The sequence below is a fragment of the Pygoscelis adeliae genome, unplaced genomic scaffold, assembly GCF_000699105.1.
Source record: "Pygoscelis adeliae isolate BGI_AS28 unplaced genomic scaffold, ASM69910v1 Scaffold172, whole genome shotgun sequence".
Taxonomy (NCBI): domain Eukaryota; kingdom Metazoa; phylum Chordata; class Aves; order Sphenisciformes; family Spheniscidae; genus Pygoscelis; species Pygoscelis adeliae.
Window position 1 is genome coordinate 6,240,006 of NW_008824338.1, and position 13,710 is coordinate 6,253,715.

Here is a 13,710-nt window from a genome sequence, read left to right on the forward strand (position 1 = left end):
ACAGACGAGCCCCTAGATTTTGGCAATGAAAGTTTCAGGATTTTCATTGAAGTTGTCAGCAGAAAATATTGTAGCTATCAAAATATTAGCACTGAAAAATACGGAAAGGCTGGTTAAGGGCAGAGGCAAATTGTCACATACCATCTTTATATAGTTAATAACAAATATGTATGTATTATGTATAATTAAACAGCATAAATGTATTTTTATTTGTAAATTATGTAAATAGGTAAAGTAAAGATTTGCAGTCTCCAAAAAAACACTATACCTTAACTCTTTCAGACTGTCACCATATGGGCTGCTTGTTTCTTTTACTGAAATACCACCCACACCTATCTGCTTAGAAGCCCAGCGCTGACCAGTCTTCTCCTTTGTTTTCTGCTAAGGTCCATGCAACGTCATTTCTGACCCTTTTTAGCAAGCGTAGAGACTTCTGTCTGTTTAAGCAACACTAAGGCCATCCATAATTTTCAAGTGTTACTGTATTTACTGCTAGTTACTAGTTTGACTAAAAACAGTATTTTCTCATTTTCTTGGCTTGTTGTAAAGCTCCCTGAATTCTTGCTTGCTTTTTTTCCACAGGATGTCTCATGTAAGTGAAATGTGGTGCTATCACTGGAAATGGAAGCTGCAGCACTGTCTCTGCTTGTTTACCACGTATGTCCTATGCATGCAGCAAGCAGGTAGGTCAGCAAATCATCTTCTCGCTTAAATAAATGGTTTAGGAGCCAAAGTTTTGATGACTAAGGATTATGCTTATGTATGACTGAATTATGTACAATACAACATTTTGATGAAAGTGATGCGTTATAATTATTAGTTGTGATTCGATAGGTTGGATCATATTTTCTGCAGCTGCCGAATTTTCTTTTTGTTGTTTTTATCATTTTGCTGTTATTAATTGTTTTTTTTTCTTTGACTTTGTTCTTTGAATTCTTTAATTTTCTCCTTCCTTTGCTTTTACCTTGTTAATACCTACCTCTCTTTTGAATTTCTTCTGGTTGTTGGAATACTGAGAGTAATCGCATAGTTCTTCCATTTTCCACAGTACTGTTTGTGCCTGTAGATGATGTATTCAGTAATCCTTCACTCTAGTTCAAAGCTGTAAAATAACTGTAGTGTGCTTATTATTTTTAAACACTTTTATGATTCAAATAATAGAAACATTCCTCAGCAAGCTATATGTACGTAAGATAATCATACACTGTAAAGAACAGTCAGTTTAAACTGAATATCATCTTGGTCTGTAGTGGCACTTGAGTACAGAGTAATGTAACACATTCTGACTGTTTTCTTTTAAACACATGAATGAGAGATTTCATTTACTAAATGTCTTTTCCTAACCACTAGAGTGCAAAATATTTTAGGAGGTCCAGCTGCTTTACTGGAAAAAAAACTCTGGAGTTTATTCTGGAGCATATGAAAATTTTGGAGCAGCTTGTAGTGCTCAGCTAATTCCATATCAGATGGGTAGTTCTGCTGTTACAGTCTTGCCATTGGAAAAAGGATGGTTTATATATAGAAAGAGTTTCTAGCTTCTTTGATACTGTTTTTTCTCTAAATAAAAAGTGCAGGTTTGGAAAAAAAAAAAAAGTAGCTGTGCAGTAGCAGTTTCCAGCTTCATGTCACTTTAATGGGTGTTTTCCAATTCCATTAAACTGTGCAGCCAGAAATGCACTTAGGACCTGACTCTCACCCACGGCTCCGTTGGCTGATGGCCTTTGTGTCCCTGTATTCCTGGGCCATATATGATCCCGGGCCATGCAGCTGCCGTCGTCAGCATAAACTGCTGCTGTGGACTGTTATCTGGTGACTAGAACATTAAGACCCAAAGATCGTTAGTCTTTGCTCATTCCTCTTGATAAAAGGTTAGTTATTTAAAGTGCAGGTGACACAGCAAGAGTAAGTCCCATGGGCCAGAAGGTCCTAGCCAGTATGCTGTGAGGACAGAGAAAGCCAACTACAAGCTCACCTGTGCATTCAGCTAATCACAGCGTACCATTGCTAACTGTGCTGGTACTGAACACGTAGGTGGGTCAAAAGCCCTGTGCCAAACTCCAAGATACACTTCTACAAAATCATATATGCCCCTGGCTAACTACTTCAGCAATAAAGTGGTTGGTGCCATTGGATTGGCAAAAGCTGCCAAAGTGTTCTAGCTAATTCGGTCTCCTCTATTATAGTTACTGTCCATGCTCCTTTTTCAGGCACTGGTTTGGCATGTAGGAGACTCAGAACCAGGTCTCTGATGGAAATCAGAGCACAGACCTGAACCTGAGTCTTTTGCATCTCAAGTGAGTGCCCCTGGGGGCTTTTTCTTTCTTGCTTCGACTGGAAAAGATTTGAAATCTTCAAAACATTCAATAAATGGAAAAGACATTTCCTGCCTGAATGATGAGTAGATAAATAAGGTACACTGGAAACACCCAGGTTCAATAGACAAATGTTTGCTGTTCAACAGTGAAAGAGGTCATAGGTAGCGTGCTGTTAATACTCGACTGAAATGAAAATGAGACATTTACAGCAACCTGTCATTTGGCAGTACTTGCCTGTAGACCCTCAGGGTTCATGTTTCCTTTTATGTTGATGTAAAAGCATGGGTTATGCTGCAAAATGGAGTCTTTTCATCTGTTGTTTTTAACAGAGCAAGGCAGACAAGGTGGGAAACACTGCTCCTGCACTTTTTTTATTTTGTGTTCTTAAATCACTTTGGCTGTGGATTCATATGGTATCCGCGATCTCTCTGGCAGCTTAAGCTTTACTGAAGTTACAGTAGAAATATCACAAAACCTGACATTAATCCAGCTTCACTAGTGAGCTGTAAGCTTAGAAAGCTATTGGGGCTTATTAAGCTTTGCCTAGAGGAGGTTACATACAAGCGAGGGATTAAGATCATCATGTACAGGTTTTATGGATTATTTAAGGGGCTATTCATAAGGATAAAAATATCAGTCGTGCTGTGACATGGAAAAAATGCAAAAGTAATAATTTTATAGTTTAACTTGAGAAGAACTACAGGACTTGGCCTGCTTTCAGAAACAAAGCTTAAGAGAAGGATTACACAGCAGAAAACTTAGAACAGGAGTGGGATGGTCTGTGAAAAGAATGTTTAGCCACAAGTTGATCAGTAAGGTACTGACAAGCAGGTGCAGCAGTGGAGCGTAATCCCAAAATGTAGGTCTGATACCTCGGAGGAATCAATGGATGGACTCTGACACTTAAAACAGAAAGACAGAAAGAAATTATAAAAATAAAAAATACATTATAAAAATATAACATGTACTTTATTTAAAATGTCAGCAGCCATAACTGTTTTGGCATACTGGTCCTGTGTTGTGACATGGGGTGAAGTTATGGAGCAGCTCAGTAAGCAACTTGACAGGTTTCCACTCCTGTCTAGGGTAGATGTCCCTGATGGCCTTGAGTGAGTCATTTAGCTGTGCCTCAGTTTCCCTGCCTATAACAATGAGTGTATGTCTTGCCTCCCTTGTAAACAACTTGCCCATCTTCCAGTGAAAGGACTGTATAGAAGCTGAGATGTTAGAATGGTGGTGTTTTAAACAGAATTAGTTAAATCCACTTTTATCCAAGATTCAGACTTTTCGTTTGTATGTACATTTTGTTGGTTTCAGAGAGCCCAAAAGAGAACAAAAAGAGCGAACAGAGTTCTGGAAAACATAATTAATGAGGGCAGACAGAAGGAACTAAGATTTTTTGGTCTAGAGTAGGCAGAAGGGGGAATGCATAAGAACTGAGAATATTTAAAGAGATTTCTGCAGTGGGAAGGGATAGACTGATCTTTCTGGGCAGTTGAAAGGGCAAAAAGAATGGGCTTAAATTACAGCAAGATGAATGAGGGGAGGACATCTCATCGAAAGGTATAGATAGCAGTGGAATAGATTGCCAAGGAAGACTGGGGAATCTCAGTCCCTGGGAATGTATAGGACTATATTCCAGAAATGGTTTAAATCTATAATCCTCTTCCCTTGGGGCTGAGAAATACATTAGATGATTTCCAAACTTCCCTAATTTCTATAGTGCTTCCTTAATCTTTGCCCTATAGAATCTATTTTGGTTCAAAATCTGGGAAATGGGGAGATCCACTGGACATTGCACTTCTCGGAATATGATAGTGCTTTTGCTGTGCCTACAAAATTGTGTTGGTGTTTGTCCTGTTGCAATGACCTCATTTTTATCTGACATAAGGAAGCAGGAGTTCAGTATGGAAAGTAAAAATTGGTTGCTTCAGGTGTGTGTAACCTTACAAAAAAGTGTTCAGTTTAGTCTCCCCTTGCTTTTTGGCTTTTCTGCTCTCATAGCGAAATGTCTAATGTTTCAGTATTGTACTATCTCTTGGTTTTGACTGTCCTCTCTGTGGTAACCCAGGAGCAGAACTGGAGTTTTTTTGGTGACCTTAAAGGAGATTCCAGTTTGCATAATTACTTTCCAAGCTAGCTTTCAAGTGTCTTGTCAGTACTGGACTTCCAGGGTTTTGAACACTTGCACATTTTGAGGATATTGCAACAGCCTCGTAAGAGTTTTTACCTTCTTCTGTCACCGGTAGATACATAATTATGTAAGACTCAAGAGCCATTTCAAATTTTGACTACCATGCAACCATATTTAGTTTTATTCAGGATGTGGAAAATATTTATTTTAATAAAGCCATGAATACATCTACAATTCTTATTACACTGTTTCTGCATTATGCCCCATACTGCTGTTATCACAAAATTACTATGACTGCAGCTGATGCCAGAGTGAGCATTTGTCCTTTTGTTCATCATCAGTAAAGCGCGTTGGTGGCTGTAGTCGTATTTCCATGTCCTTAAAGGGCTTTAATCAATGCCCAGGAGCTCACCGAAGAGTAAGTTTCAATTCTATTACAGTCCCTGAAATTTTAATTTCATTTCTTTTAGTGGTGATTCAAAGCAAAAATTTGTGCTGTTTTTAATTCATCAAGAAAGAGAGGTCAGAAAAAAAGAATAAAACTGAAAGCAGGTCCTTCACCTACATGGCTGATAATGGTCTCCCATATAGGATCACCTCTGTCCATCATGCTCCTTAATTGGGCCTGTGTAGATAAAAAGGAGGGATTAAGGTCCTCCCGTGTTTATGGGAGAGTTTCAGAGTGACCCTGCAGGCTCAGGAGCCTAATAGGAGATGGGAAGGGAGTATGGTGGGAAGTATTGCTAATGCCACCCGCACAAGCAGCAAGAGTTAGTCACGGTGCCGTCTGTGAAAACGGATGGAGTTTTATCTTGAACGGCCCAAGTCAGGAAGCGTGATTTTTTTTTTTTTTTTTTCACCACAGATCTCAAACTGCCTACCCCAGGCAAGGACCAAAGATCCTATCGCCGAGCGAATGATGAAATGGTTGTCAGCACATTCCCTTATCTTCCTCTCTCTTACCATGGGCGCAGCAAGAACCAAAGTGCCAAGGCGTTAACCCAGTCAGTCAGCGCAGTCCTTGCGTACGGCGGGGAGGCGGCGGATGATTTTATAACATTATTACTGGCACTTTGTGAAACTTCTCCCGTGGTGTCCCCAGGGTGTGAATGGGCGTGCATATATTGCTGGGCAGGGTAAATGTGACCGAGAGTGCTGTCCTTGACTCAGGCATGGAAATTCATGTTTCTGAAAGTTATGGAAAAACTCAGAAAACCTAAAAAGTTTGAAAAAAGTATTCAGTCAGGCAGTCTCTTTCCTTACACAGGCATACATACATCATGTGTAATTGAGAGATTAGTCAGAAGGAATCTGGATATTCAATGAATAGCTCCAAAGTATTTTTATTCTTTCCCCTTTCTCTGTCAGTCTTCTTTTATATTTTAATGTAGCTTAAGCAAAACAAAAGCAATCCTTTATGTTCTGTTTAATATCTAAATTTCTACTGGCTCGAGGCATGTGTTTAGAATTTCTGTTCATATAAATCTTGCAGACAAAAAGTTACTAGTTGGCTTTCTTGTATTTCCCTTAGTTGACAGTTCGTTAATGTAAAAGTAAATCACTGTTAGAATGAATTTCACAGGAAGCTGCCTCTCATTACCGCTGTTTATTTTTTAGCTATAATTTTTTGATGGTGCTGATAATTCTTTTCCCTAAAGTGTTTGGATCTTATTGCATTAACCATAACAATATTGCCTTAAAAGTGCAATGATTTTTTTTTTTCCCTTCCTCTGATACGCACCTGTAGCCAAACCCAAATGGTTTATGGTATTTGTCAGTTGCTTTCAATAAAATGAATGAACATTTTAGAACAAAATGAGTTTCTTTCTCATTAAAAGACTGAAGTCTTTGCGAACGTCACTTTTCTCACATTACGAATCCACAAGAGAAAAATGTTGCATCATGAAGTGAAGGTCTTAACTAGGAATAGCAGTTTTCCAGACAGCTAGTTCCTTACATATAAGTCTAGCAATCATGTGACATGCATTTTAGTATGCATTACAATTAACACAGAGTAATTAAAATGGTTGATTTCATATACCAGTGGACCTTTTAGAAGTGAGTGATTACCACTGTACAGTCAGCACTTGTCAATTAATAAGAAGGGCTGATCTTGCAGGTTTTGGATGCGTATTGTTATGTCCATGATTGTTTTGCTAGAATATTGGATTTGCTTACTTAACGAGATTGCTTAAGTGATTTGCATAAGGTGTAACATGTAATGTTCACTAGATCAAGGCCTCAGTTATCACTGTCTAATAATTGAAATGTTAAAATTTGCATTTTTATTACAACCACAGCACAGAGGTGTCTGAGAGAGTTCTACTTACCCCATATATTATGTGTGGACAATACTAAAATGAAGAAAAACATATATGACTTTTATTTTACAAGAATTTGAAAAAAATGAAGTGAAGGAATTTTAGCTACAATTTAGTAAGGTACTAAGAAATAAGAAGACCCACCCAGAACATAACATTCCTTGTTAAGATTGTGTATAGAAATACTTCTGATTAAATAATTCACCCATACTGTTTCAAAATTTTTTCCTCTCATCGTGGAAGAGAAAAATCTCTCTCCCATGAGAGGAAAATAAAGTATTTCAGCTATAGACTGTAAACATTTTCTACAGAGTTAACTAAAATATTAGTGTAATAATGGTAAGTTACATCAGAGAAGTAAATCCCTTACTGTGATACATTGGACCAAAACTACTCTTCCTGCCCTAAATATGATAATATAGGCACTCATATTACGGGAAGGCAGGGCTTCCAGAAACACCTCTTGTTTTGTCTGGATTCAGTGCTCACTGGTCTGCCCAGTTCCTGTAAATGACAGACTAAGCTCTAACTCTTGCTGCAGTACAGCAAAATTAAGTGCATAATTCATAGTTAGAGTTCTGCTTTTGTAGTCTGGCCTCCAGGTATCATTCACACTAATTCATTTTATTGGCCTTCTCATGAAGAATCAAGCCACTTTCCACTCTAAACCCAACTCCAGTCATAAATTTTGGTACCACTATGAACTTGTATTCCTTTTTTCTCATCTTTCATGTTGTCATTTTTACTCTATTGTCTGGGACAACAGCAGTGTGAACAGTATGTTGACTGCTTTCAATTTGGTAGTTGGAAACAATTTTGCTAATCGTCCTCAAGATTTTAGCCCCCAAACACACTCACCAATTCCCATTCTGTGAATTTTCCCTTTGGTAATTTCTGAACATCTTTTCCGTTATTTACTGGTTTGTCCAAATTCCAGTGTAGCAAATAGTCACTTTTGACAGGAGAGGCCACCATGGTGGTAACTCAGATTGTTTAATACTCCAAAACTACAGCTATATCAATTAAGATGTAAGATGCTTAATGTTCTATAGAGATGTCAGCATGGCATGGCATATTTTCAGAGAACATTTTTTTTTTTTTAAAGTTCCTGGAAACAGAACAACTGTGTTGGAAGATATTTTGCTCTTTTAAAGAGTGACAGAACATTCGTTCCCATTCTTGAAACCACGTTTTTTCCCTGGATATCCCCAAAGTAGTCCAACTGTCTTCCAGCACATTGTAAAACAACTGCTTTTTTCAGGGATGCATATCTGCAAGAGTTAGCTCTTGCAGAACACAGGGTAGATCCATGAAAAGACCGTCACACAGCTAACCTAATTTTTGAAAGGATACAATGCAATCAGAGTTTTTCCAATTCCAGCTTTTTCCCCTCATGAATATGCTTCTTAATGGGTGTCAGACAGAAAACTGCAACTCCCTATCTTGAACAGAGTTTGTTTTGTTCGGATGCATGCTCTGGCTTCTCATAGCTCTTCTCATTAAGAGCTGTGGAGTGACAAATCCATGCTATGACGCTGAAGTCATTTTTTTATCAGATCTTGCTTTTTAGGTGGAGAAAAAGACCTCATGGTTGAAGTTATCACAGAGGCATTTGTACAAGTCCCAGTCCTCCGTGATTTTTGTTTTGTGGTGTGAGAGGAAGTGTGTTTTGTTTTGTTTTTTTCTCATTGTCTTGAATTTACAGGAAAGGCTTATAAGCTGGTTTAAATTTTAAATCTTTTACTGTTTTTTTTCCTAATTCTGTGTCTAAATATTTTCCAATTCCAAAGTATGTTAGTCATGTATCATACTGCACTTTACAGAAACTGGAAGTATACAGGGAATGCTGAAATCGCCTTGCGGGCTGAGTCATTAAACATATGCAAAGGAACACCAATATTCTGTCTTTTGTACTGAAATCTGAAATAACTAAGAGATTTCGTGCTGGGTATGGGTGTCCACCTATCCAATATTTTGAATAACAAATCGCCCAAATGGTGTTCAACTCATCTTGGATTTTAACTTTGGTTTAGGAAGTTGTTATATTTCAAGAAATCATATCTGTAATATACATACAAAAATAAAAGGGCAGAATGCTAGTGTTGAACAAAGGCATCGTTCAAGGCATCAGTGAGGTAGAAGTTGTGGGGTTTTTAAAAAGCAAAATATTGTTTGACTGATAAAAATATTTAAAGGAAGTGTAACTATAAAAACAAGGAGCCCCCCTCCCTTGCATGTGTAAGCCTGGTACATCAAATGTGCCGTCTGCACCAGCTGCTCTGGTTACAGTTTACTATGTAGCTAGTTTATAACAGGTAGGCTTTTTTCTCGGACCTGTCAGATTTTGGCAGTTTATTGTTTCCATGATGTCCGGTATTTTGATCTTATTTTGAATTGGGTATGCTTCTGCTAAAATCTTGCCACTGGAACCGGCAAAGACGTTGTATAGCAACAGTACCACCAGTCGGGCTTCCCTCTCTCTGTCTCTGCGTATGGGCGATTACTCTTCTGTTAAGTGATTATTTCACTGCGTTACGAATGAATTGCATTTAACCCTTCCGTGTTCTCAGAAGGGTCTCAGTGAAAGTCAAAATGGTAGAAGTAGCACTGGTATAAAAAAAAAATTCTCTCTCTAGTGGCACATGGCAATCAGAAGATAGTACTGAGGATTAAAAAGGCAAACACCTCTATATACACTCCTTCTCTCTAATAAAACCTGTGCATATTTTAGACATGTGGGTAATACCAAATGAGTGGTTTCTAAATCCCTTGCCAAACACTAGTAACTTAGAAGTTACCTGCAAATAATATATGTCTGGCTTAGTCAGTTGTCTTTAGTTTTGGGTGGTTTTCTTCCCGCTGTTGTCAGCAGTGTTGATGTACACGACACAAATACTCTCTTTTAGGCAACTCCTGTAGTTACTAACTCCTTTGACTACTACTCTCAACAAAAGTATCTGAAGTTGTTCTATATTGTTTATAGCATATCAGAATTGAGTGACTGGCAATTTAATTGTATAATCAATAGCTGAACTCAAGATCTTGGGAAAAAAAAATGCCTATTTTCTTGTGCTTGGCTGCATAAATTTTTTCTGACTAGCACATCATAGCAATGGAATGTATCGGAAGCCAGAAATGTAGCTGAGAAGAGTCCAGTTTTTAAACCTATTGTTTTCAAAACATTGCTTTATCATCTTAATCAGTTTTCTGATGTAATAAATATTCTGAATTTGAAGGAGAAAATTACAATGTTAATTTTAAAATTTCACTGTATTTTCCTATTTCTAAAAAGAATTAATTTTCTTAAATAAAAAGAGATTTTTTCCAAGAAAGTAAAGAAAAATAACTCTTAATAATAACGTGATTGAAAAGATAATAAAATAAATTCATAGCAAGCATGCCATTTGCCATTTTTTTATGCTTAGGAATGGTGAAATTGAGACAAATCTTCTTTAACCTTGAAATAGTTTTGCACAGCTTTTGGAATAAGATATAAGGAAACTCTTCAGTAAGTGTTCAGCTATATATAGTCTAGCGGTTCCTCCATTTTAACTGGATTGCATAACATTGATTTTGTTTGGTCCCACCAAAGTCAGTGCAAGTTTTACTGCCCACTTGAATAAGAGCCAAGATACATCACTGTTGAGCACTTTGGAAAATCCCTCCCCAAATGTCCAAACAGAAACTATTTGGAAGTTGGTGTCTTGGCCAAACAATGCTGTTGTGTCAGAGGAAGCCAAAGTTCTGCCCCGTGCCTTTGAAAGATTTAACTTGCATGGTGCTGCAGCATTGCTGTTCAGTGCTCAGAAAGCAAAAAGGCGTAAAGAACGAAAGAAGAGTTGCTGCGTACACTTGGCAGCGATTTTATGTTGTAACTTGTGGTTTTTGTCTGCAGATTACTCTGATCTCACCCAGTAATGCTTGAAATGGAAGAGGGTTTTGTATTCTGCTTTTTGTCTGTCTAATCCCCATGGCATGTGAATCCTGACTTGGTACTTAAGAATTGACTTGAGCTCCAGCAAAAAACTCAAATGCACAAACTCTCCTGGAAGGACTGATACTGAAAGACTGTTTCTTCTAGCACTGTTCATGCTTTATGCAGGACACGGTACCATTTGCAGGAGTTCGGAGAACCTCAGATTCCCAGAGATCCAGTGGGAAACAAGCATGCTCAGCACTCCCAAAAACTGAGCTGAGAAGACGACAGCATTTTTGCTGTATCACCCTCTTTTCAGCTAGGTTTACTGCATCCTGTTGGGGATTGTTCAGTGACTGTCAGAGCCAGGTAAAATATCAGTAGAATCCAGATATCCACTCTTGTTTCTACTTACCCATCCATCCATAATCTGCCTGGTTTTTAATCCTAACACACAGAGAAACGCTTTCTTTTTCCTCTTTAAATGGATTGCCTTTGATTATAGTGGCATGAAAGATTTTTTTTTTTGAGCTTTTCTCATATTTTACTGTAGTGTGTGTGTTTCTAGTGAGAAGAAAGCTTAGCCTGGCCAGAGTTTTCATCTTTAGGGTGAGGTCTGCAATGCTTCTTATCTTAATCAGCTACTGTGTTTATTCACTTGAAATATGTGAAAATCTGAAGAAACATCTTCTATTAGCAGGGATCAAGCCAAACTAAAAAAAAAAAAAGGAATCCGGTCTTTTAGCAATTCATGGTATTTCACATTATATTTCTATTAGGTTTCCTTTGCCGAATACATTGTAAGGAATGATACAATGACAGCAGAATGGAAAATAATCTTGCATATTTAAAAAAAAAGTCTTAAACTAGAATCTGGTCATCAAAACATGAATATTGTGAGTCACAAATTACTTAATAGCAGTTGGTGAAAATTAAACGATTTTTTTTTTTCTTGCCAAGAAGCTCTTCTGTGGTACTTGCAATTTGTTCTTTATAGTTTGTTATAATTTAATTGTCTTCATGTTTGTAGTTCAGTTTTTTATATTGGACATCACAATAGTTCTCATAAACAGTCCCCATTAGTCCTTTTACATCATTCCTCATAAAACTTACGGTGTTGGAGTGTAAACTTAGAAGTATGTATACAAATACCGATGGTAGCAAATGTCATGGTAATCAAATGCTATGCAAGTAGACTTTGTATGGCCAAGGTAGTCTATACATTCAAGAACCAGTTACCTGAAATGCAAGGAGATAATCTGCACCATTAGATACCATTGTTGGGCTATATTTAGCAATTTGTCAACAATTGTGAAAAACACTGAAGACCAATATGTCCAGTCTAAACACTGATCTAGGGAATATGTTCCCATATGGACCTTTCGTGGGGTTATGGTGTATATTAACAAACAGAGTTTTCAGTAAGATTAACAATCCACCTGCTATGTTTTTAAAGTTATAATGCAACTCCATGAGGGTTGTCCCCTTAAAGTTATAATATAAATGTTAAATAGTAATAATGGTGGTCTTTTATTGTTTTTCTCCATGTAGCATGATCTTCATAAATGAACTAATTTAGTTAGCATCGTCATATCTCAGTGGAGATATATTGTCTGGATGTAGGATCAGCCATTACCCTGTGCTTGTGTCCTGCCATAAATAAAGTTACTTGACTTGTTCTTTGGCACTACTTTAAAAGTACAATTAATATAAATTATATGTGATAAAAAAGACTGATAAAAATGTCTATAAAACATTATATGTTTATGATGCAACTTTAATACAGGAAAATGTTGAGTTAAACTTTTGGAACTGTTTAAGGACAAATATCCATAGGGAAACACATTAATGTGTATATTTGGATTGTGCAGGTGGATCTCCTGTACTGCCTGTGAGCACTGACAGATTTATAAGTCTAGCCCAATAGCACAGAGCCTTTGTCCACACTTTAAGTAAATTACGTTCTTCAGCATGGGCTGCTTTGGTCATGGAAAAGTATATCTGTATGAGACTTGAATGAATAATGTTTTTCGTTGTGAGCACCTTTTTATCAGCAGCAGTATGAGAGGTTTGAGTGAATTGCATACGGATATTGCCATTTCCCTATAATTTATCTTTTCTAATTATGACACAGTACGTTTATTTCTGAAATTTCACAGGCTATTAAATGTCTGCTTTAAAGTAACACAACCGTCACCCCTACCAATTCTGACAGAGAGTAAGACATTTACTTTTTTTTTTTACTTTCTAATCATTTCCTGGTTTATGTGGAGGTGAGGAAAAGATTGGGATTCAGCTAGTGAACCAAAATAGAAAATGATAATCTAGAATCAGCACTTGCTACTTCAGTTGAAATGTTGGAGACCTGTGTGGTGGAAATAAAGGCATAAACCAGTGGGGTAGGTTTCCTTTGATTGTCACACAACGGTGGTTTTCGAAGTTTGACTTATTTTAAATAACAGAAGAAAGCTTTCGGAAGAAAATATTATAAAGAAAATACTAAGGCTGGAAAGCTGGCAATTCAATAATTTGGAAATAACAGAATTGAAGAATTCAGGTTGCCTATGGAATTTTCCATTTTCACATCCACCGTGATGATGCAGGTTTTAATTACAAAGTCACCTGCTTTTTGTCATTGGCCTACAGTTTTGTACAGAGCAGATGTGCTATGAGGCTGAAAACAAACATGGTTTTTAAGGCCTTTGCTTAATGTGTGGCCAGAGGTAGAATATGTACACTAAATGAGGCACTGGATTGCAAGAAGATCTCATGGCTAGGGTGGTTGAAGGCTGTGCTAGAAAACTGAATGCTGTCTCTGACTCTTGTTTGCTAGGGGTGGCTGAGCAAATGAATTTCATGGCTGTCTTTCCTGTGTGTCATTTTCTGCGCCTAATTTAAAGCTATAGAGTGATTTGCATCTATAACTGCAGTTGAAGTGAATAGGAACTGTGTTTGACTGTATTAACCTCTATACAATCCTGCAAATCATGAATAAGTTAGGTCTTGTGTGTCTGAAATTAGACA

The 13,710-nt window shown here is 37.4% G+C and overlaps 1 protein-coding gene across 1 annotated transcript in view; it reads left to right on the top strand.

Moving 5' to 3' along the window:
- The first annotated feature begins 583 nt into the window (after window positions 1–583).
- GPR126 (G protein-coupled receptor 126) overlaps window positions 584–13,710 on the top strand; it is a 106,565-nt gene continuing 93,438 nt past the window's right edge. The window contains exon 1 of the mRNA XM_009319108.1: window positions 584–683. Coding sequence (XP_009317383.1) covers window positions 584–683 — 100 coding nt within the window. The remainder of the gene's footprint in view (window positions 684–13,710) is intronic.